The 23,387-nt window shown below is 56.3% G+C and overlaps 2 protein-coding genes across 4 annotated transcripts; one reads left to right on the top strand and one right to left on the bottom strand.

The window, feature by feature from the left end:
• The first annotated feature begins 5,397 nt into the window (after nucleotides 1-5,397).
• Nucleotides 5,398-10,369, top strand: TTC9C (tetratricopeptide repeat domain 9C). 2 transcript variants are annotated; one of them, XM_067543835.1, is made up of 4 exons: nucleotides 5,398-6,012; nucleotides 6,500-6,755; nucleotides 7,179-7,361; nucleotides 7,913-10,369. In XM_067543835.1, the coding sequence occupies exons 1-4, from the start codon at nucleotides 6,001-6,003 to the stop codon at nucleotides 8,005-8,007; spliced, it is 546 nt and encodes a 181-aa protein (XP_067399936.1). In that variant the 5' UTR covers nucleotides 5,398-6,000; the 3' UTR covers nucleotides 8,008-10,369. The 2 variants fall into 2 exon arrangements, with proteins under 2 accessions (XP_067399936.1, XP_067399937.1); XM_067543836.1 differs by having other exon boundaries at nucleotides 5,983-6,012; nucleotides 6,668-6,755.
• Nucleotides 10,370-11,996: 1,627 nt separating this feature from the next.
• Nucleotides 11,997-23,136, bottom strand: LOC137150123 (dapper homolog 2-like). 2 transcript variants are annotated; one of them, XM_067543832.1, is made up of 4 exons: nucleotides 22,411-23,136; nucleotides 15,918-16,215; nucleotides 15,394-15,645; nucleotides 11,997-13,931 (listed from the first exon to the last, which is right to left on the bottom strand). In XM_067543832.1, the coding sequence occupies exons 1-4, from the start codon at nucleotides 22,597-22,599 to the stop codon at nucleotides 12,601-12,603; spliced, it is 2,070 nt and encodes a 689-aa protein (XP_067399933.1). In that variant the 5' UTR covers nucleotides 22,600-23,136; the 3' UTR covers nucleotides 11,997-12,600. The 2 variants fall into 2 exon arrangements, with proteins under 2 accessions (XP_067399933.1, XP_067399934.1); XM_067543833.1 differs by having other exon boundaries at nucleotides 15,394-15,534.
• Nucleotides 23,137-23,387: the final 251 nt, after the last annotated feature.

The following is a 23,387-nucleotide window of genomic DNA, read 5'->3' as shown; positions in this document are numbered from 1 at the left end:
CTTGGTATTTGGGTGGCCCATTCCATTAAGCAATCTACTTCTCTGGTGGAGTGTCCTTCTTTGGAGAAGGTTGTTTTAAGAGTGCTAAGGTGTGCATCCCAGACTTTCTCCTCGGAACATATTTTGTAGTATGTGAGTGCCTGGCTGTAGATAGATTTCTTGGTGTATTTGGTGTATTTAGTGGATCTGTGAAGATAAATATGGTGATCTGTGAGTTTCTTGTATATAGTTGTCTTTAGGGTTCCATTGCTTAAGCTGAACATGGTGTCCAGGAAAATGATGCTGGTGTGGGAGTGTTCTAGAGAGAGTTTGGTGCCATGGAAATCTATGAGGGAGCTTAGGTTGTCTGTCCAGAGGATGAAAATATCATTGATGTATACCATGGGTTTCATGGTGCATTTGTCCAGAATGTTTTCCTCAAGGTGTCCCATAAAGAGGTTGGCATATTGGGAAGCCATCCTAGTACCCATGGCAGTTCCTATGGTTTGGACAAAGTGTTGAATGTAATGTTGTTGTGCGTGAGGATGAAATGGATGAGTTTGGTTATGTGTTTAGGGTAGCTATCTGAGTGTTGTCCATTGTCTTGTAGGTATTTGAGGCAAGCAGCGACATCATCATTGTGCGGGTTGTTGGTTTACAAGGAGGTGACATCCATTGTGGCAAGGATAGTGTTCTGAAGGAGGTTATTAATGTTGTGGAGTTTCTGGAGGGAGTCGTCTGTGTCCTGGAGGAAACTGATCCTTTGTATGGTAAGTGGTTTGAGGATGGTTTCTATGAGTCCCAATACTCCTTCAGTAAGAGTGCTGTGGCCAGATATGATGGGTCTGCCTGAGTTCCCTTGTTTGTCTATCTTGGGAAGCATGTAAATGGTCCCTGGGGTAGGTTCATGGGGGATGAGGTTGTAGAATTTCTCTTGAAAGTGTTTGGGGAAGGGTCTGATGATATCCTTAAATTCCTGTGTGAATTGTGGCGTGGGGACTTATTTGAGTTCTTTATAGTAGATGGTGTTGGAGAGCTGTCAGTTGGCCTCACTGACATAGTCATTACGGTTGAGGATCACAGTGGTGCCCCCCTTGTCTGTTGGTTTGATCAGTATCTGGTGGCTGGATTTCAGGAACGGTTTAGTTGTCCACTCAGGAGAGATTGTGATGGATATGATGTTTGTTAAGGATTTTACAGTCAGTGTTTTTCCTGAAGCAATCAATATAATGACCAAGTCTGTGGTTTCTCTTTCATAAATTCAAAGCAAAAAAGGATCCTGAGGACCCAGTCATGCCAAGGAATCCTTGGAGGCAATGAAGGGCGCCACGCACAGGTCCCTTTACAGGTTTGTGGCCTAGGGAAGGAGCATCTTACATTTCAATGGCCCAGCCCAGCTTCCACAGGAGAAAGTGCTTGAGATGAAAATTCTCTGCGTTGGGGTGCAGCAGGGAGTACATGGACCAAGCATGGATCTTTGTGTTGTGACACTAATGTTTTGTTAGTTGCTAAGGTACTACAGAGCTTAGAGTGGCATAAGTGCTTAGTGCTAGGGCTTGTCTACATGGGGATACTCAGAAAAGTTAATCTGACTAGTTAAACTACATTATTAAACCCGTGTTGACACTCTTATTCAGAATTGAAGTGGCCTTAATTTGATTTAGCTTAATTCACATCCATAAGACTGAATTAAATGGGAGATGCCTCAGGTCTCAAGCAGAGTTTGTTTTTTCTCAGGCCAGTCTGTTTCTTGCAATATTGGCAGCTATTGTTTGGCTCACACATTATAGAGAATGATGCATAGCCTTATGAATAGCAGAGGACTTGTCCCAAATAGTGACAGCTATTTCTCTTGCCAAGCTTTCAGCATCCTTCTGCTGATGCAAAGACATTCTTGGATGTAAACCATAGCTCTGTCTGGGGAGAAGGAAGGGTGAGGTGAGTCTACAGCTGCTGACCTTGATGAGAATGTTTTTTCCCTTGATTTCTGAGACAAACTGTATTTGAAGGTGGCAAATTCAAAACTGATAAAAACACACAACACATCATTAGTCCCTGGGGTTCATTGACACAGGAAGTTGCTGAAGCCATGAATTTAGCAAGATCCAAAAAAGGATTGGAAGTTTGTATGAATAACAACAGTTATAATGGCAACAACAAAAAATGTGGCAGAGATATTAAACTTCCTGCTTCAGGGTTTGAGCCACTCTAACTGTTAGACACCAGGAGACCTAGTGTTGGGAGACAGATTATCCTACATCTGCTATGCAGGGTTTTTGGATCTTCCTCTAAAGCATATGATATAGGCCACTGTCACGGATTCTGCGCTAGATGGACCTCAGTTCTGATTCAGTCTGGCAGTTCCTGTGTGTAGAGACTGTGCTGTGTCACTGTTACTACTGCACATTAATAATTCTTGAAGAGACGGTTAATCTCTTTGAACTAAGAAATGACTCAAGGACCTGCAGCTATGTACAAAATTTGAGGGTGGGGATTGTGTTTGATATCTGTCAATGCAATCTATGTGCTCAATGGCTTTCTATTATTTAAGCGACCCTAGCATAATAATAGTAACATGCCATGCAATAGTAAGATCGCAAAACAAAACAAAGGATCCAAATTCAGAACATTCTAAGAGGGTCATGTTTTCCTGCAAGAGTAACCTGTCCCGTTGCTGGGTGAAACCTTCATCCCATTGAGGATTTCCCCTTTGGCATTTGATATATAACATTCAGTAGTACCAAGGAGAACTGTAATAGAAAATTCTAACTTAGTGCAACACAGCTGAGTTCATGTCATGGCGGATCCTTCGCTTCTGGAACGTTCTGATTGTTGAGTTCTGATGATGATCTGTCTTGTGGTAGCACCTGGAAGCCTAACTGCTGTACAAACATATACTTTAGATGGCAAGCTCTTTGGGGTAGGGACTGTCTCTTTGATCAGGTTGGGGCTTTTTTGCACAGTGCCTAGTAAAATGGGATCCTGGTCCACAGAAGCCCTGAGTGTGGTGGTGGGGAGATTGAGAGAGCTTGGTATGGGAGAAGGTGGACCTAGAGCCCCTGCCATGAAGGGAAAGGTTGGAATGGGGGAGGGCACACACGGAAACCCTGCCATGGAGGGGAGAATGGGGGACTCTGCTATGGGAGGAGGGGGGAATGGGGAACACATAGAATCCTTAGCAGGGGGAAAATTGGGTGAGTTGCAGGGGGTTCTTGCAATAGAGGGATATAGGAAGGTGTCACTAAGGCAGCTTGTGGGAGAATGGAGAGGTGCAAGAAGCCCCTGGTGTGTGCGATGAGCTTGGCCTCTACAACTACGGAGGGGGTGACCCCCAGTACATAATACTATAACAAAGAGACGGTCCCTGCCCCACAGAGTTTATAATCGAAATGAACGTTTGGCTGCTGAACTGTAACGTTGCAGTAACAACACTAGTCTTTTTAGGAATGGCTAGTGATGTTTGTAAATTCCTCAAATACACCCTATGGCCTTCCACACCTCCCAGCATATGTAGCAATGGCCACAGTGGGTCTGTTTAGTTCAGTGTGCTATTTCCACCAGAGCTCAGTAGCTTTAGAGGAAGGTGTCAAATCCCCATGGATGACTGTGCAGAAAAAGGCACATGAAGATGATTTATTTCTAGTCCCTGTCATTTTGGCTTGGTCTACACTTAAAACTTCTATTGGCATAGCTATGTCAGTCAGAGTGTGAACAGCCGCCTGCCAAGCTGACATAGCTGTGCCAACAAACCCCAGGGAAGATGTAGCTATGTTGAGAACAGAGGGCTTCTGCTGCCATAGCTAACATCACTGCAGGGAGCGTGTGCCTACACCGACAGAAAAGCTGTCCACACTAGGTGGCGTCCACACTAGGGGCTATGCTGGCATAATTATCCCAACATAGGCTTTGTCGTGAACCTTCGTGTCTGCTTTATGTCTGGAAATATGAGGCTTTATCTCCTTTTTGGGTGTTGATTCTAGTTTTAAAAACCTCGTATGTTCTTATTCATACAAGTATATCTTTCTTAAAATAATACCTAGCACTTTTCATCAGTAGTTCTCAAAACACATTTCAAAGGACATCAATATAATTTTCCCCATTTTACAGCTGGTGAACTGAGGCACAGAGAGGGAAAGTGACTCACCCAAGGTAACCCACATCTGCCAGCAGTACAGCCAGGAATAAAATCCAGGTTTCCTAAGTCCCAGGCCAGTGCTCTATCCACTAGGTAATATAATGTAGCAAGGAGTTCCTTAGGTTAACTATACATTGCATTCAAAAAATCTCTTCGTATTGTTTATAGATGTGTTGCCTTTTAATTTCATTAGGCAGCTCCCTGTTTTTGGATCACACACAAAGGTAGAGGAACCTTATCTGTGCCATTAATTACTGTCTATACCTCTAGCAGCTCACGTCAGGCTTGTCTTCACCCACAGCACTGCAGCTGAGCCATTGTAGCACTTTAGTGAAGACGCTACTACGCTGATGGGAGAGCTTCTCCCGTCAGTGTCGTTAATCCACCTCCCTGAGAGGCAGTAACAATGTTGATGGGAGAAGCTCTCCTGTCAACATAGTGCTGTCTGTATGTGGGGTTAGGATGGTATAAGTACGTCGTGCAGGGAGGTGGATTTTTCCAACTGATGTCGTTTTACCAATATGTCTGAAGTGTAGACCTGGCCTTCTTATTCGTCTCCTCTCTAAACATCCCTACAGAAATTTCTCCACATCCCTAGTAGTTACTGTTTCATTTCCATTCTCTGGATATTTTCTGTTCCTGCTCTTTGATGATCAAAACTGAGCACAATATTTCAGAAAAGTTCCTGCCAGACATTCCAATATATAGTGTAGTATATTACAATATACAGTATTCTCAGTATTCTCTGCTATTTATTTAGATTTACCAAGTCCTCTCTAGGGACAAGCCTATCAGGTGGAGTGTACCCTAGAAGAGAAGACAGCTGTTCCTGCCTCCACACATTAATGAGGATAATGCCCCAAGCAGAAGTTTTGCCCCCAAAATGGAGAATGCCAGAGATTTCATGAAGCCCACTACTAGGGACTTAGCTATTGCTTGTGAGTTTACCTGGAAGGTGCTCAGATAGCAGGGTGATGGGCAGCTGTATAGAACAGATGGGTGGTGAGAGAGAGAGAGAGAGATTGTATGGGGATGAAGGGCTAGATCATTTAACACAAAGCTTCTCCAATCCACAGCCTTCCCCAAACTCCTGGGGCAGAAGCGGTCTTTGCTGCATCCTCAGGTCACTCAGTCCTGGTGGACGGCGGGCAGGGGAGAGCGCTCCAAGTTGAGGCACCGTGGAGAATGCCCGAGCAGCGCCCCGCCGGCCGCCAGTTCCTAGGGAGGGGACCCCTGTCCGAGCGCCTCCCAGAGCACGGGTGCAAGCCTTGGAGGTCTGCGGTGGGGGAGGCGCCCAGACTCTCAGCCTAGATTCTGAAGGCTCCCGGCTGGGACAGGGGCTCCCCCAAGGTGTCCTGCACACCCCAAGCCTCCAGAGGAGAGGCCTGCCGGTGGTTCCGGAGTCCTGCAGCTCTTGCACCAGTGGGGGGCGCTCCCGGCATGCAGGGTGGCGGCTCCCTTGAGGCAAAGCTTGCCCCGACTCCCCCCGCGGGATGCGATTGCCCCGAGCGCCTAAGGCCGGGCGGCCTCGCAACTCAGGAGCGGGAGAAGTTCGGGGGCCGCCTCGCTGCACCACGCCCAGGGCGGCCCCAGGCCATGGCACCGGCCGGCCCCGCCTGCGCCGGGCGCGCCCTGCTCCCTGGGGCAGGGCGGCGGCTGCCACCCCAGGGGCCTGGCTGGCTCCCCTCGCGGGCCCGGCGCTGCGCGGCGCCCAGGGACAGTCACATGGTGCCTGCTCCGCCGAGTCCCTCCCTGCCCGGCTGGCTCGCTGGTCGATCGCGCTGCGCTTCCTGCGCCGGGCAGGAAGCAGCATGGAGCCCGGCCGCGGCTGCTGAGGGCGGCATCGGATCGGCCTCTGCGCCCGGGGCCCCGGAGCGGCTGCCCAGATGGCTGCGCAGGTACCTGCCGCGAGGCAGGGCGTGGAGCCCCGCGCCCCCCTTTCGATAGCCCCAAGCAACGCCGCGCATGCCCCCTTCTGTAAGACTGAGCCCTGCGCCATGCACCCGCCCCAGGGCTCTGAGCTCCAGCAGCCCTGCGCCGTGCGTCCCCCTTTACAGCACCAAGGCCTGGCCCCCTCCCCCCGTCCAAAGCGCCGAGCCATGCACAGGCGGGGTGGGGAGGAGAGAGGCCCCCCCCCCCCCGTAGTGCTGAGCCCTGCTTCTTACCTGCGATCATTAAACACCGCAGGGCGCTCGATGCTTGCCCGGATGTCGCTGGAGACCCTGGCCCACACACGCCTCCCTGCAGCGTGCAGTGCTGGCTGCTCGCTCACCCCAGAGCCAGGTGCAGAGAGGACGCGGTGTGTGGGCAGGGCAGGCGGGAGCGTTTGGGAGGACCCGTCCTCTCCTGGGGAGGGTCTGTTTGCAGCTGCACCTCTCTGTGCAGGGCTCTCCAGGGGAGGCCATGGACCGGCGGCTCCAGCAGGCCCAGAGGTTCAAAGAGGACGGGAACCGGTGCTACAAGGAGGGGCGCTTCCGGGAGGCAGTGGGCCGCTACCACCGGGCACTGCTGCAGCTGCGAGGACTGGACCCCAGTGTACCCTCTCCCCTGCAGGCCTTCGGCCGGGAGCAGCCACCAGTGACGCCTGAGCAGGAGAGGGCACTGCATGGCACCCAGACTGACTGCTACAACAACCTGGCTGGTGAGGGGGGACTGCCTTCTTGTGGCATCCGCACTGTATCCCCCAGGGGTGTCCTAGCCCCCCAGTGACATTGCTGTGCCCCTGGCTTCTCCGTGACACTCTGCCATACCCTCTGCCCCGCTGGCGCCCTGGTGATACCAGTGCCATCACGTGCCCTGCTTGTGGGCTCCTTCAGCCTCTGGTTGGCACCACCACCGTCCTCCCCCTTGCCCTCCATGGGCTATTCAGCCCCTGGGTGCCACTGCCACTGCCACCTCTCTCCACCCCCTCAGCCTCTTGAGCCCTGGTCCTGCCGCCGTTGTTCGCATCTGTGCGTGCCAGTCTCGTGGTAGCGATGCCACTGTGCTGTTAGGACAGTGACCCTTGCTGCCCCCTTGCTCTCTCTCACTGGTGCCATTCTCCCCCTTCCTCCCCACCCCGCAGCCTGCTTGCTCCGCATGGAGCCCGTGAACTACGAGCGGGTGAAGGAGTACAGCCTCAAGGTGCTGGAGAGACAGCCGGAGAACCCCAAGGCCCTGTACCGCGCTGGCGTGGCCGCCTACCACCTGCGGGACTATGACCGGGCCCGGCACTATCTCATGGCGGCCACGTGCAGCCAGCCCCGAGGTGAGAGCTGGGGGGCAGGGTTGCTTGTGGCATGGGGGACACTGGGAGAGTCACCCTTGATTGGGAAAAGCCAAGACCTTGTTTCCACGTAGCAGGGGAACTGTCCTGCACGCCACCCTCTGAGGGTGACCCCTAACCTGAAGGGCAGGAGCAGTGGGGGTGGCGGGACAGCTGCCCAGCAGTGGTGGCAGAGACACCTCTCTGGGGCAAGCAGCAGAGACATTTCTTGGGGGCAGAGGGCAGCAGTCCAGCTGCAGCAGCGTTGGCAGCAGGCAAACCTCTGGGGGGATGGGGAGAGGGCAGTGCTGATATCTCTGTGGGGAGGACACCTCTGGGGGCAGGGGCAGCTATTCGGCTGCAGGGGCATTAGCAGCAGGTGTGTTGCTTTGTGCTGGTGGAGGATGCTGGGGTAGGGAGTGCTGGGAGCTAGATCTGGGCACAGGAGGAGGCCCGGTTAACGCCTCAATCCGTGGGAATGGTGCAAGGGGGATAAGTTTGGGCATTCAGCTCACACCTCAGCCTGTCCTGCCTCTCTCCCCACTTCCATGGAGATGCCAACGTCAAGCGGTACCTGCAGCTGACAGAGTCCCAGCTCAGCACCTACCACCAGAAGGAGAAGCAGCTCTACATGGGGATGTTCAGTTAGAGAAGTCATGGCTCCTCCCACCAGTCACCACCAAGGCCACCTGTATGCACCCGCCTTTCCTGGACTGAGCACCAAGGTCACATGGATGCACCCCCCTTTCCTGGACAGACTGCTAGGGCCACCGGGACATGCCCACCGACAGACCACCAAGGGCATGGGGACATGTCTGGCCTTTCACTGATGGCACGAGGTCTCTTGGAACCTGGGTTGCGGGAGAGGAAACCCCAGGCTGGTGGCAAGGACCTGCCTGGGCTGCTCTCTTCCCCCTTGTCTGCAGAGCAGTGTCCTCTCCGTGGCCTCCAAGGACCCAGGCACACCCAGAGTCACAGCTGCACAGGCTCAGCCACCCCAGAGACAGGCAGTGTGGGCTGGATCATTGGCTCTGTCACCCCTCCCGCCCTCCTCATAAAGGGACCTGCCTCCCTGCACTGTGTGTGTGTGTGTGTGTCTGTGCCCATCCCTTCCCTGCCTGGCTCTCCTGCAGGGAGCAGGGTGCTATTTTAGAGGTGTCAGCCCCAGCTGGGACCATGTCAGACCTCTGCTGCTATTGGCCCCTCATTTCCTTGGTGACCGTAGCTAGATCATAGTGTCTGATCCATGCCTGGCGTCCTGAGCCACCTTGCCCCACTGGGACCCTGGCCCCCTCTGGCCCTTACAAACAGAAAGGGAATTTCCATTCCCCTCACCCTGTCTGCAGCCAGCTGCCTGCAGTGCTGGGGCTCGTGCAGTGACTGCATGCATTACACTGGACATCACCTGCATGCTGCAGAGGGGCCTGGATTGTACGGGGACTGCGCAGGGAGGTGGCTTGTACCATGGACAGGGCACACACTGCATTGGTGCCTGCAGTTCACCCCACAGTGCAGAGGTGCATGGTACCCCTCCCCACACTCTGCACCCCTGAGGCCCCCATGACCACTGTGCAGATATAAAGGAGTGGGGTGGGGGCAGCTGCATGTCAGGTCCTGCCATTTTGGCTGCTTTCATCAGAGCCCGGCCTGGAGTCAGCACTGTCTAGCTCATTAAGCAGCCAGCTGGAAGATGGGGGGCTTCTGTCTCCTGAGGGCTCCCCAGCCGGCCCTGGCATGTATCCTAGCACCCCCTTTGGCTCTGAGGTTGTGCATGTTCTCCCAGCAGTGACTCGTGGTGTTAGGGGCTGAGAAACCCAGACCTGAGGTCAGCCAGCAAGGGGGTTTTAGCAGGTCCTGCAGCAAACATCCTTCATTCCTGCCATCCACACACCCTGCCCCAATGCTTAAGCAAACAACCTCTCAGGCTGCCGACAGCTGGGAGATGGGGCTGTTGACTCTTCTCAGCTCCCCCCCCTTGCACTTTTCCCCTCCTCTCCCTGCAATGTGCAAACACCCCCAGGCTAAAGGACACTAAGGTGAACTCAGCGCATGGGGCTGCTCTATCTCAGAGGGTGACCTCAACTACCTCCGTCCTGGTAGCTGCGCTCACCTCCTGCACAGCCATGCCTGGTGCAACAGGGTGCACAAAGCTCCTCCGTCTGGTCTGCTGGAGTCAGCCCCAAAGGTTGGAGGGAAGAGGGATCAACTGCACGTGGGAAGTGCAAGCTTCTCAGAGGCTCTGTGGAGGGCTGAAGCCCTTGCGGGGGAGGCAGTTTCCCCTTCAAGTGCCAAGCTGATCCATCCCAGCCAGGACCAGGGACCTGCCCCATCACCCCTTTGCCTTGGCATCTGCCTCAGGCATCTGCACAGAGGCATGAGGCTGTGACTGGGTTGTGGCTAAATAACGTGAAGCCCAAGTCCTGGGCTCCCAGAGGCTAGATAAGGCTGTGGGATTGCCTGGTGGATGAAGGCGAGGGGCCCCGGGAAGATGCTAGTCACAGCTGGCGCAGGGATCTCATTATAAACTCACACCACAGGGACATAGAGTCTCAGGTTAGCTGGGCCAATTGAGCTGCCAGGCTAGCACCTGGGTAGGACTCCTGAGGAAGGCCCCCTCCGAGCATGTCTGTGTGGACGGCTACATCAGTGAAGTGAGACTGGTTCACCTGCAGAGCCCTGTGTGGACACTCCAGTTTCAATGCAGCTGAAGCAGATTAGCAGCTGGCAAAAGCACCCCAGCCAGGGTCTTGCCACATTTTAATTCAACCAGTTTGTGTGTAGACAAGGCCTCACGCTTGTAGCTCAGCTCTGACTCTTTGCCATTGCACAACCCAACCCCTGCCTTCATTGTGCTCAGTCTGTCCTGCCCAAATCAGCCTGGGAAGTTCCTAGCTCCCTTCCTGATCGGGTAAGCGACTCTCCTGCCTGCTGTGGCACTGTGGAGCAGGTGCCATGGCTCGTGCCAGGGACAGCCACACAGGGCTAAGGTCTCCCCTTCCCCCCATGGTGTTGTGCGGAGCAGGACAAGCCTCATGCAGGAGAAATAAACGGCTGCCTGGATAAGTGGATGTCTTTCTAGCACCCTGCAGCCTCATGAGTCCTGCAGACAGTTGGAAAAGTTACTGCAGCGGCAGCAGAGCCCGGCCAGTCCTTACACAATCTCTCAGCAAGGCCACACGCTGCCCCTTTATACGCTTCACAAGCTGCCTGGCTTCGGCCTTGGGGAGGCCGATCTGAGAATGCTGCACCCAGTTGTGAGGTCCACATTTTAAGAAGGGTGTTGGACAGTGTGCAGGGAAGAGTCCCACACCCTATTTGAGGGCTGGAGAAGTGCTTTCCTGGGAGAAACAGAAGGAGATCAATCTGTTGTTTAGTAAAGCAAGAGGTGACGTGATTAAGGGCCACGTTTTTCCCAGGGAGGGTGATTACCTCCTGAGGAAGGGGTAGATACCCCAGCTCCTGAGCTTTTCAGACTCTCCCACGCTGCCTTTCTGGAAGATGTTTTTGTCAAACCAAGAGGTATTGGACTCACTGCACAGGGAACTGAATGAGGTGCTCTGGCTTGTGCTAGACAGAAGGTCAGAGCTGATGATCCAGTTGCCCCCTCTGGCCTTAAACAATCTATGACTCTGCCTCCTGCAGCAATGGGGTCCCACTACTTAGCCCTTTCCTATCCCCCTTGCTCATTCCCTTTTCTCCAAGGGCAACAGCCAATCCCGCCCCAGGGAGGAGACGTGCAGGTGAGAAGGTCAGGGAGGGCAGCACCTACGGTTGGTGGGTCTTTCTCCTCTCCCTCCTAGGGCCAAAGAATTAATGCCCACGCAGGACAGGGCACCAGCAGGAGTGATGAAGGGCCAGGAAGGCCAAGCCACTGGGTTCCAGGCACCTGTGAGAAAGCAGTGGGGGAGGTCTCTCCTGGGCCACCCCCTGTAAGCCCCACTTCTGCATAGCCTGAGGCTGGTGAATTTCACCTAGAGAGGCACCTTCCAGCTGAGGTTTTGTCTCTGGTGCTGGGCTCTGAGGGGGAGTTATTAGCATGGAAGCAACAGGCATGGGGTTCATATGAGCAGCAGCAGCATGAACAAAGCAGGGTTCCCAGTTCACAGCCCCCAGCTGTCATTAGCGGCTGCTGCCTAAACTTACCCTCATTGCAGCATTTAGAATAAGTCCTCCCAACACGCCCTTCCCCCTCACGGCAAGCTGGGGGCATTAAGCTAGGGAATGCACAGGGATTTTGCCCCCAGCAGACTGGGCTGTTTGCACATAGCCCCAGCCGAGGTTAAGGGCACAGCCACTAATTAAGTGCAAGGACTAACAGCCAGGGAAGGGTTGCATTTGAGCACCCATGCAGAGTCTGCACTAACAAAGCAGCCTGTCCATGGGCAGAGGGACCTCTGAACTCACCCTGCGACAGGCTGCAGGAGGTGGAAGGAGCCATGGTGCACAAGAAGGGGGGAGGGGAGGCGGGAAAACACCAGATGTACAGCGAGCCAGCTATGCTCTGCCAGAGAGACAGACAGATCCGCCCCTGCCTGGCCAGTATTTAACGCCGTGCACCAGAGCAGGGGGCTGCAGGGGGTAGTGAGGTGCCACCCCTCCCACAGCAGCAGACCCCACACATCTAAAACACCCTTCAACGCCCTTCTCGTTCCGTTTTTATTTTTTCCCACTTCGAATTGACACAAGCAGTTGAGGCTCCTCGCTGCAGCCAGAGCGGGGCAGCTCCATCCACAGAGACCATCCGGTCACCCGGCCCAGCTGTGCGCGCCGCAGCACGCAGACACACCTAGAGTAGGGGAGACTCAGGGCCCCTTGGCACTGGTGGAACATTTGCGTCCAAGCCCACACAAAGGCCCCCAACACAGTCCCTAGAGCCCAGTTTCGCTCCTGCCCCCTCCCATGCAGAAGGCTGGTCCGACGTGTCCACGCTGGCGGGAGAGGGTGCCCTCGTGCCAGCCTTGTCAGTGCAGTTCTGCCAGCGTGGGGGCAGGGGCTGATTCTAAGTCCCCTCCCCAGCTCGTGGCTGATTGGGGTGGGTGAAGCACCAGGCTCTGCCAATTCCAGGTGGTTGTGGACCCAAGAGAAGAGACCCACAGAGAGGAAGTGGAGATGGTGCAGACCCAGTGGGGAGGAGACAGGCAGAGTCTGCAGCCCCACTAAACGGGATCCTGGCCTCGAAAGGATGAAGCCAGCTAGGGGTTTTGCCCTGTGGCTTGCAGGAGGAGCTTGCAGCTGGAGGAAGTCATTTGGAGGCACTGCGGGCCTTGGGCGCCAGGGGCCGGAAGGAGCGGCTCACCATCCTCTTCAGCTCCTTGAAGGAGCGGGCCCTGTGCAGTTTGATGCTGGCCACGGCCAGGTTGCTGGAATCCAGCGTGGCAGAGGCATGGAGCGGGCGGGCCCCATGTGGGCCCAGCTGCCGCAGCCGCCAGTCCCCGTTCAGGCTGGCAGCATCCACCTCGCTGAGGCTGGAGGCACTGCTGTCCTCCGCCCGCTGGGGCTGCAGCTCAAGCTGGCTGCTGCTAGGGAAGCAGGAGTCTGTGGAGAAGGCCAGCTGGCGGCTCGCTGGGGGGAAGGGCTCAGCTCTTGGCCTCCCCAGGGCCTGGCTGGAGATCTCCAGGACGGACGCCCACTTGTGTCTGCCAGGGGGCTCCAGGCAGCGCTGGGAACTGCAGCGATACACAGGCCCCGGCGTGCGGACGTTCACCTCTGAGCTGCAGCGGTTCCCTCCCTCCGCCCGGGCAGCTGGCCTGCGCCGGAGGCTGATCCTGCGAAGCAGCTCCCGTGGGCTGAGCCAGCTGCGCGCCGCACCCTGGCCTGCCTTCACCAACTCCCGCGAGGCGTGCTGGCCCTGGTACAGCCGCTCCCGCTCAGCGCCGAGGCCCTTCCTGGAGGAGGCCTTGACCCTGACCACGTGGGGGTGACGGGACAAGACCTCAGCCCAGCTGGCTCCTTCTGGCTGCTCCCGGCACAGTGAGAGCTGCTCCAGGAGCGTCCCCACCGAGCGCTCGTTGGACCCCACAGAAGAGGCGGTGGAGCCCCGGCCCCCCGGGCCCTCCAGGGCCTGGAAGTCGCGGGAACCGTCGGGCCCCTCTGGAGAGCGGAGGTGGGAGCAGGTGGAAATGCGCCTGCGGATCTTCCAGCCAGGGAGCGGCGCAGCCCCCAAGGGGGAGCTGCAGACTGATGACATGGACTGGCTCTTCTGCTGCCCTGCCAGGTGGCCAGGCTCTGAGCGGCTAGCCGCCGACCGACACCTGTACCGCAGCACCAGCTTGGCGATGTAACGGTCCAGCTGGACCCGGTGCTGCCCCTCTGACGGGGCCGGCCCACTCCAGGGAGAGCTCTCCTGCACAGCGGGGACGGCTGCCCGCTCGCTGAGGTCCTCCTGGGACGGGCCCCGGGACAGGCCGCTGGTGAAAAGCGGACTCTGCAAGGCCACGGCATGCAGCGGGCTGGGATAGTGGTAGACCTCGCTGGTGCTGCGGGACACCAGGTCGCACTTGTACCGCAGGAGCTGCACGCTCTGGGGGAAGGCTGGAGAGAGCTCACCCAGGCTCCGCAGGAACTCCAGGTCCCCTGCAGAGAGAGGAAAAGTAGGTGCCCTAGATGAGAGAAAGGCTGTGGCCTAGCAGGGGACGCCAGGTCCTGGGGCCAGCATTCCCTGTGTGACATGGGGCTTGGCTAGTTGGTGACCTAAGGGCTGTGTCCCCCTGGGCATTGGCAGGGGGCAAGGGCCCCAGGGCAGCAAGTGGGTTCAGAGGAGAGCTTGGGGAACAAGTCGAGAGCTGAAAACCTGCCTCACTGAGACCAGGGCCTTGTCCACATTAGGAAGGGTCTGTGGTACACATACACAGGTGTAGCTACCCCGGCAATCCCTCCTAGTGGAGGTGCAACGTAGACCAGCTTCCCCAGCAAAAGGCCTTTTTAGCTAGTATAACTGTGTCTACACAAGGGCTTTTGCCAGCACAGCTCTGTCAGTGAGGAGGGTGGGAAAAAAAATCATCCTCCGACTGACACAGCTGTGCCAGCAAAAGCCAAAGTGTAGCTGCAGTTTTGCCACCCAAAAAGACCTTTTGCCGGTAGAGCTGAGTTTGCTCAGTGGGGCTGGAATAAGCTACGCTGGCAAAAGAGCCATTGTGCCAGTCTAAGCTGCGGTCACACTGGAGTGTTTTGCCGGTGTCATGCACAGGGATAGCCTATGGGTATAGCTCCATTGGCAACGTGCTCCAAGCACAGACCTGGCCTTGGGCTAGACATAAATATTGTTACCAGGGAGGGTGATTCACCACTGGGACAACAGACCCAGGGACGTGGTTGATTCCCCATCCCAGGGGAGGGTGGGGTGAGGTCTGTAAATCAAACCCAGGATTCTAAGGCCTTGGCTACATGGGAAAGTTTTACCATTGTAGCCACAGGGGTGCAGTTAAAATGTACAGCCTCCCTTCCCCCCCATGGCAGTGCTATTATACTGGGACAAACGTGCTTCTACTGGTCTAGCTGTTCCTGTATAAGAAATGGAATAAGCGCTAGTGGGGTGAGGCACTTCTTTGCTGATGTAAGTGCAGCTGTACTAGGGTGAACTACACCACGTGGGGTGGGGTTTTACACTGGTGGGACCAGGCCTTGAAGACACGCTCTAGCTCAACTACGAGTGGCAAGCTATATGCAGGAGTCCCTGGGCCAGGTTGTCCAGCCTGGCCCATCAGAAGGGACCTTCCTGGTCTCGAGATCCGTGACAACTCAAAGCAATGCTACTGGAGGCAGTGGGGTCCCCGGGGAGCAGGTGGGCCCCGCCTCTGTCTGGGATGCAGAAATCAGAGAATAGGCCAGCGGGAACAGTCCTGCGCTGACTCTGGCATGGGTCCGGGGGCATCAGTGGCACCTGGCTGGGTGTCTGGAGCCCCTGTGGCAATGGGGAAGTGAGAACAAGTCGATTCCCCCCAGCCAGGTTCAGGGCCACGTCCCCACCTTGCTATTCCCAGGAGCCCACTGGCTGGCAGCAGGGCTCCGCGCCCCAAGCTGGCCGTCTCCCACTTACCCGTTGAGACTGGTCTCCTGGCAGTGGCATGGGGGCTGCTGGGAGCATTGGGGGCTGTTACTCGCTGCAGCCGGAGGTCGAGAAGCCGGACGGTGGCCTCGTCAGTGGAGTGCGGCCGGGCACAGCCGCTGTCCCGCAGGCCTGGGAGGTGGGAGAGGGAACTGACGCTGCAGTGCGAGCCCCCCGGGCACTCGCTGTGCATGGACGTGGAGGAGTCGGATAGGGAGCCCATCTCACTGGTCTCGTAGAACCCTGGGGCAACAGGAAAGGGTTACTGCAGGGACCGGTCACCCCTGTCCCCCTCCCCCACACCTGGATGGGTGCCCCCCCCCCCCCCACCGGGATGGGTCCCCCCGAACTCCCCACTAACAAGCCCCAGGGACTCTGGGTTGTGGAGTATGATGCCGGGCAGGATACATGGCCCAGCTCGGAGCCTCTGCCCTCATCACACTCCACCCAGGAAAAGCAGGGCCTGGTGCCTTGTCGCTCCCAGCTGCCGGGGCCCAAATCCCAGCTGGACATACCCGAGCTGGGCCTGGAGTCAGCCTCGGAGGTCTCTGGTGCAGTGAAGCTGGGCTCTGCCTGGACCCCAGGCTTCTTGTGGAGCAGCAGCTGCTCGTTGGAGCCGGCAGCTCCCAACGCCAGGCTCGTCCCTGGCGCTCTGCTGTCCCTGTTCCCGACCCGGCACCCTGTGACGATACTCTCTGAGGAGCAGTAGGAGACACATGGCTTCTCAGGGACGCCCAGCAGGTCCTCGGACTTGCTCCGGTCCAGCTTGGCTGGGGGCAGCGGCTCCTTAGCTCCCAGGCTGCCCCGTCCCTCCTGTCACAGGAGCAGGAACAATCAGTCAGAGAGATGCCAGCAGCCATCAAACCCACCAGCCTCCCGGGGCCCTGGCGTCCAGGGCCAGCCCCAGCCCTGGGCCTGTGTCTCTGCAAGGAGCTGGGCAGAGACGCATCCCCAGTTAAAACTGGGTCTCCATGGCACTGGGCACTGCACAGCCTCCCCATCCCCCAACCCAGATTGCTTTCCCCCATTGTGCCCCCAACGTGACCAAGATCAGGGCCCCCATCACACAGAGAACCCTCCCCCCCATTGAGGGGGCTCCCCCAACCACTGTGCTGGGCACCACGCAGACCCCGCAACCCATCAGAGACCAGGGCCCCCGTCGCTGCAGAGGACCCTCCCCCCCCCCCATTGAGAGCAGGCCCTTCCCCCTTGGTGCGGAGCACTGCACTCCAGTAAGGTCTGGTCCACACGGGGAGTTGCACATGTTGAACTACGGTGATTTGGTCCCGATTTCTGCCACGGGCATGGCCTCCCCCTGATCCAGACCCGGCTCAGCATGGAGTCACTACTGGAGCAGATTTACAGGAGCAGGCTGAAGTGACAGAGCCCATTTGCTGCTGCCGTGCAAGCATCCGCACACCAGCGGTGCCAGTTGAACCCCATCAAACTGCAGCTTGTGTGGCAGATCTAGGCTCCAGCACCCCAATGGGCCCAAAGTGGGGCCCTGCCCCACAGAGCAGCCGCCCACTGGAGAAGGGATCTACACCCCGCTGAGTGAGCAGCCTGGTGCTCCGCAAAGCTCCTGTCGGCGCTTCCCGGGCTCAGAGCACCCTGACCATTAACCCGCACAGCTCCCAGGGATGTCAGGCAGCATCTTCCCCGCTCCACTCCCCTTCCAGTGACAGGCACAGACAGAACCTGCCCAGAGTGGCACCACCCAAGCAGCAGTGCACCCAGGAACCCAGGAGTCCTGGCACACAGCTGTGTGCTCAGTCCACTAGGCAAGGCTTCCTCCTCCTATCCAGCCCTCCTGCAGCAGCTTCAGCTGCGTCCCTAGCAAACTGCTCCCAACCTCTCCCCTGGGGCGGGGGCCATTGCACCCTCCTCCCCAACAGAGATTGTCTGCAGAAGGCAACTTCTTTGCCCAACCCCCCCCATCTCATTGCTCTCTCCCAGCTGGACAGGGCTTGGCTGGCAGGGGGCCTCCCTCCCTGCCCCAAACAACTGGGAAGCAGCAGCAGCAGCAGGCAGGTGAGGAGTTCAGGAGGCCGCACCTTGACCCCGGGGCAGTGATCAGAAGTGCTGATAAGAGCACAGCCCACCCGGCTCCCTGCCTTCTGCCTCTCCTCCAGGGGCGGGGGAGGGAGCTGACCCTGCCATTCTTTCCCTCCCTCTCCCCCCCAGAGATGTTTGCAGATCTGTATGCGAGGGCTGACGTGGAGCTGGGGGCCTCGTGGCTCCCCCCAGGAGGTGGGGTTGGTGCAGGTTTTATTGGACTCTGGGGTTCAAGAGGGTAAAAAACAGTGAGGCAATATGGGGTGGTGGAGAAATCACAGTGACAAACGGATGCTGCTCCCTCCAGCCCACGGCCCCAGACACAGCCAGGCCTAGCCCCCCAGCCTCAGCCAGGGGACTGGCTCCATTAGGGAGCATGCTCCCTCGCCTAGCGTCACCCCCACTGCCCCACACGCCTGGCTTCCCCCTCAGGACCTGAGTCCCGGGGGGCAATGGGAGTTCCCCCAGCCCCACTAACTGCCAGGCTAGGGCAGCCCTCTGAGGAAGAGGGGGAGAGAGCCCCAGAGCCAAGCTGGCGGAAAGAGTGAAACATGAGCCCAGGGGCCCCTCTCTGCCTTTGAGCTCAGCTCCATCTCTCCCAGGCAGGCAGCTGTTGCCTTTGTGTGAGTCTCTTCCCCCCCCCCAATCTTACCTACTCAAGCAGAGAGATACACCCGCCACACAAACAGAGCGGAGGGGGCATGTACAAGATTTCAGGGAGTGGGGGTGGGCATGTGCATGCAGGGGTTTGCTGGGGTGTGTGGGGGGGAGGGCAGGTGTCCACATGCCCCGTTAGCCTTGGAGAACAGACAGGCCCCACTGACACTTCTGCCACCTGCCCCTGACTCAACACCTCCATCCAACCTATTTGGTTATTCAAAGCATCTGCTGGTGTTAACCAGGCCCAGCCTCACTGCTGTCCCCTGGGAGGGGGCAGGTCACAGGCTCCCAGCTGTTCAGACACCCTCTTCCTCCCAGCACAGGCACAGCTGTGTGCATCTCTGTGCATGAGCAGGCATGCCCCAGCCATGCTGCCCTGGGGCAGCTCCCCCCCTATTTCCCCTCCCCCTGCAATGCCAGCTGTAGCTCTACCGCCAGGTGTGCAGGGCAGGGACGGAGGGAGCGGCCTCCTGCCTGTCCCAGGGTTAGTTTCCACTGGAGCTGGCTAGTCAGCGCTTCCCCCAGTTCTTAGCAGAACTGGAGTTTCCTCCTCCTAATATTTGCTTTCAGGCTTCACCAAAGGACACCAGGAAGGGGATGGAGAAGCTGGCACTGCCCACGCCAGCGCAGCAGCCAGGCAGGAAGTGAGAACTGTAAACAACAGGTGGTTTGTTTTCTTTAATACACACACAGGCCCAACCAGCCAACGCCCACTTCCCTGGAAGCCAAATCCACCGAGACCAACCTGCCAAGGCCAGGTCACCAGCAGCCTAGGCCTGCATCGCCTTCCCTGCAGCTCAGCTCCCAGCCCCGGGACAAGCAGAGTCAGGGGAGACGCCAAGAATTCCCCCAGAGCACCACAAGGCTCCAACTCCCCCTGTCCTGGAGCTTGGAGTGTATAAATGAGGGCACATCTATTCCAAACAAACCAGGCTGAGAAATGCAAACAGTCAGAGCAGCCCCTGGCATGACAGAGTGCACACAGCCCCTTAGGTACCGTGGAACAGGGCAGATGAGGGAAGCACAGACCACTGCCTCCTATATGATGACAGACAACGTGGAGGAAGAAATATCTTCTATTGGACCAAATTCTGGTGAGAGAGACAAGCTTTCGAGCTACATGGAGCTCTTCTTCAGGTCTGGAAAATGTACTCAGGTCTGGTCTACACTACAGAGTTAGGTCAATGCAAGGCAGCTTATGTCAGAAGTCACTTTACATTTCACTCCTGTGGACGTAACTCCACCTCCACGAATGGCGTAGAGTCATAGTCGATGTAGTTAGGTCAATGTAGTGTCAGTGTAAATACTAAGTTGCTTACATCAACAGTTACTGGATTTCAGGAGTCACCCCACACGGACAGCATCAATCCATACAAGCGCTCCTGGGGAGGACATGCACCACTGAAACAAGGAACAAAGTGTAGACACGCACAAGCGATGTAATTACTGTGGCAGCTGACGTAGGTTAGGACGACTTAATTTTGTAGTGGAGACATGGTCTGAGAGTGTCACAGCTAAATACAAGCTCCAGTTCCACCCTGGACACATTACACGATCCATTGTCTACTGCCAGGCCTTAAGATACAACCGGATTTGCTCTGATCCCTTAGACAGAGACAAACACCTACAGGATCTCTATGAAACATTCCTAAAACTACAATACCCACCTGGAGAAGTAAAGAAACAAATTGACAGAGCCAGACGGGCACCTAGAAGTCACCTACTACAGGACAGACCCAACAAAGAAAACAACAGAACCCCACTGGTCATCACCTACAGTTCCCAGCTAAAATCTCTCCAGCACATCATTAAAGATCTACAACCTATCCTAGCAGATGATCCATCTCTCGCTCAGGCAGTGGGCGGCAGACCCATCCTGGCTTACAGACAGCCCCCCAACCTGAAGCAAATACTCACCAGCAACCATACATCCTACAAAAAATCTTACCCAGGAACCTATCCCTGCAACAAACCCCATTGTCAGCTCTGCCCACACATTGTCTCTAATGACATCACCACTGGTCCTAACCACATCAATCACACCATAAGGGATTCACCTGTATATCCACTAATGTTATATATGCCATCATGTGCCAGCAATGCCACTCTGCCATGTACATTGGCCAAAGTGGACTATCACTACGCACAAGGATAAATGGACATAAATCAGACATAAAAAATAACAACATCCATAAACCAGTGGGAGAACACTTTAATTTCCCAGGGCATTCTGTCTCTGACTTGAAAGTTGCTGTACTTCTCCAAAAAAACTCCAAAAACAGACTTCAAAGAGAAACTGCTGAGTTGGAAATGATTTGCAAACTTGACACATTCAAACTGGGTTTGAACAGAGACTTGGAGTGGCTATCTCACTATCGAAGGTAAATCACTTTGCTCACCCATTCTCACCTCCTACTCAATGGTCGTCATTAGGTCTTAAGTACCGGACTCCACCTCCCCCATTGTTCTCAATGCACCTGGATATCTATAAGATGCCTGTTACCTATTTTCTGTATTACTGCATCTGAAGAAGAGAGCTGAAGTCTCTCGAAAGCTTATGTCTGCAAATATTAAATTTGTTAGTCTTTAAAGTGCCACAGAAAGCTCATTGTTTTAGCTAAATACAAGATGGAACAGACTGAAGCATAAATCGTTAATAGGCCACTTCCCCTTGAAATATGTAACTACTTATGCTAAACCTTGTATTTAGCTGTGACACTGAATAAGTTTCCCAGACCTGAAGAAGAGCTCTGTATAGCTCAAAAGCTACTTTCTCTCACCAACAGAAGTTGGTCCAATAAAAGATATTACCTCACCCACCTTGTCTCTCTAATATTCTGGGACCGATGTGGCTACAACATAGCGTACATCCTATATAATGAGAGTCTAAAAGGGATATTGGATTCTCTTTCCCTTTCTCTCCTAAATTGTTTGAGCAACATTGCGATGTGCTGTTGGATAAGCTGCCTCAGCCCACACCAGATGTGGCAGCATTCAAGTGGTGGCTAAAGAGAATTTGTAAGAAAGAACTCACAACATAGACTGTCCAGCATCAGGCTATGAAACCTCCTGACTCCTCACTGTGCCAGGGAGCTGCTACAGAAACTTTATGCACAAAAAGGAGAAAGTGGAATTGGGAGGGGTTCAGACACAAAGCAGAATTAGAAGACAGGTAGAGACCGGGGTTGTTTAGTTCAGAGAGGGGACATCAGAGAGTTACACAAAATAGTAACTGGCATAGAGAAGGCGACTGGGATGCACAAACAAGGGGACATTGAGTGAAATTAAAGAGGCAATAAATTTAAACGAGAAAGGAAACCAGCACTGAATTAGTCTGTGGAACCCACTGCCACAAGATATGGCTGGGGACAAGAGCTTAGCAGGATTCACAAAAGGGCTGGACACGTATGCAGATAATGGGAACATGTCCAAGTACGTCAAACAGGAGAAGAAGCTATGCGGGATGCAGACGCCCCAGCCCCAGGGCGCAGCCCAGCCCCTAATGGAGCAAGGGGTTCCTCATGGGCAGGACATTCTTCTCCACTCTGAAGTCTCTTGTGCCTTCCCTTGAGCTAGCTGCTGGCAGCCACTCTCAGAGGCAGGGCATGGGGGCCGAGAGGCCCTGCTTGGGTCCAGGCTGGCAGCCCCCAGGGCTGCTCCACGGACACTTTTCAGGCTTGTTTGCTGCAGAAAGAATTATTTCCTTCAACTGGAGCATGCTGGGGAGAGTCCTGGGGAGGCCAACCTGCTCAGAGCCCTGCAGATCCCCTACTTGTACCCTGGCCCCCCACCTCACACCCCTCAGCCTGTACCCAACCCCCAATGGTCACAGCAACTATTGCCCCCTCCCTTTCAGCATACACCCTTTACCCCTCCTTACCCACTCATACCCTAGCCCCCACATCGTACCCCCAGTCCTGCACCATCACACTCCCAACCCCACCATAGTTACAGTAACCATAGCACCCCCCCACCCACCTACTCCAGCTCCCAGGCTCATCCCCCCATACTCCTAGCCCAGGACCACCACCAGCCCCTCAGCACCCGCCCTGTTCCCCTCCCTCTGTCCCATCCCATGCTCCTAGCTCACATTCCCCTGCTTGTCCCCCAGCTCCCTAATCCTCGACCCCCCTGCTGCACTGTCCTCCCCCCACTCATAACCAGCCCCTTCCATAGTCACAGAGTTTAAGGCCAGATCATCTAATCTCCCGTATATCACAGGCCACCAGCCCTGCACACGAAACCCAACCACCACTCCCATGGCCCAGGCCCCCCCTCCCCCGCCGCTCTCACCTGTCGCTGCCCCCCCGAGCCAGCTCCCGCCGACTCCCCGATGCCCAGGGCGCTCTCCACGGTCCCCTTCTGCGTTTCTCTCAGCAGCTGCAGCTCCAGGATCCCGGCCAGGCTGGCCTGGAGCCGCTCCCCGATCCGCAGCCGGTCGCTCCCGGACCAGAGGGAGGGCGGCGCGGCTCTGCGGGCCATGGGGACCCCCGGGGCAAGCGGCACTGATCAGCGGAGGGCTTGCACCGGGGAAGGGGCAGGGACCCGGGGGGCGCATACACCGGGGGTAAGAGACCGAGGGAGCTACGGGCAGGATCGACTGGGCGGGGCGGGAGGCACAGGCAGCCAGGACTCACCGGCTCCAGCAGCTCCAGGGGGAGCTGTGCACCGCGAGCAGGACCGGAGTAAGCTGCATGCCGGGCGGGGGGTAAATTGCATGCACGGGGGCAGGGCGGGTGGGAAAGTAAATTACAGCCGCCGGCGGCAGCAGCAGCAGGGGTGCTGGTAAGTCGCACGCACCGGGGGCAGGCTGGGGGAGGGTAAGTGGCACGCGCGGGGAGGGGGCGCTGGATGCACCGGAGCATCTGCCAGAAATCGCCTCGCCACCGGCTCCGGGCGCCGCTTGCCAGTGCCAGGGACCCGCACAGCTCAGCAGCGCACACAGCAGCTCAAACAAAGGGGCCGGTTTTGAAAGAGTCACGTGGGGGCGGGGCCAGAGGCTCCGGGCTCCTGATTGGCTCCGATCCTGGCAAAACATTTCGTAGGGCAAAGTTAGAATCGGAGGGGGAGTGGACGGTAAATATCCCCGAGCGGGAGGCAAATCCCCCCTTTGGGTCCCCGTGCACCACGGGGGGGGGAACCTTGGAGCCCCCAAATGCACCATAGGGTGGGGGGAAATACCCCATGTACCCCCTCAAATGCACTATGGGGCAAATTCCCCCAGCCAGATCCCGAGAGGGGTAAAATAACTCCAATGCAGCCCCAGAATA

Source organism: Emydura macquarii, unplaced genomic scaffold (assembly GCF_026122565.2).
Source record: "Emydura macquarii macquarii isolate MOO-44397 ecotype Brisbane River unplaced genomic scaffold, CSIRO-AGI_Emac_v2 contig_968, whole genome shotgun sequence".
Classification (NCBI taxonomy): Eukaryota; Metazoa; Chordata; order Testudines; family Chelidae; genus Emydura; species Emydura macquarii.
This window is presented reverse-complemented; position numbering and strand designations above follow the sequence as displayed.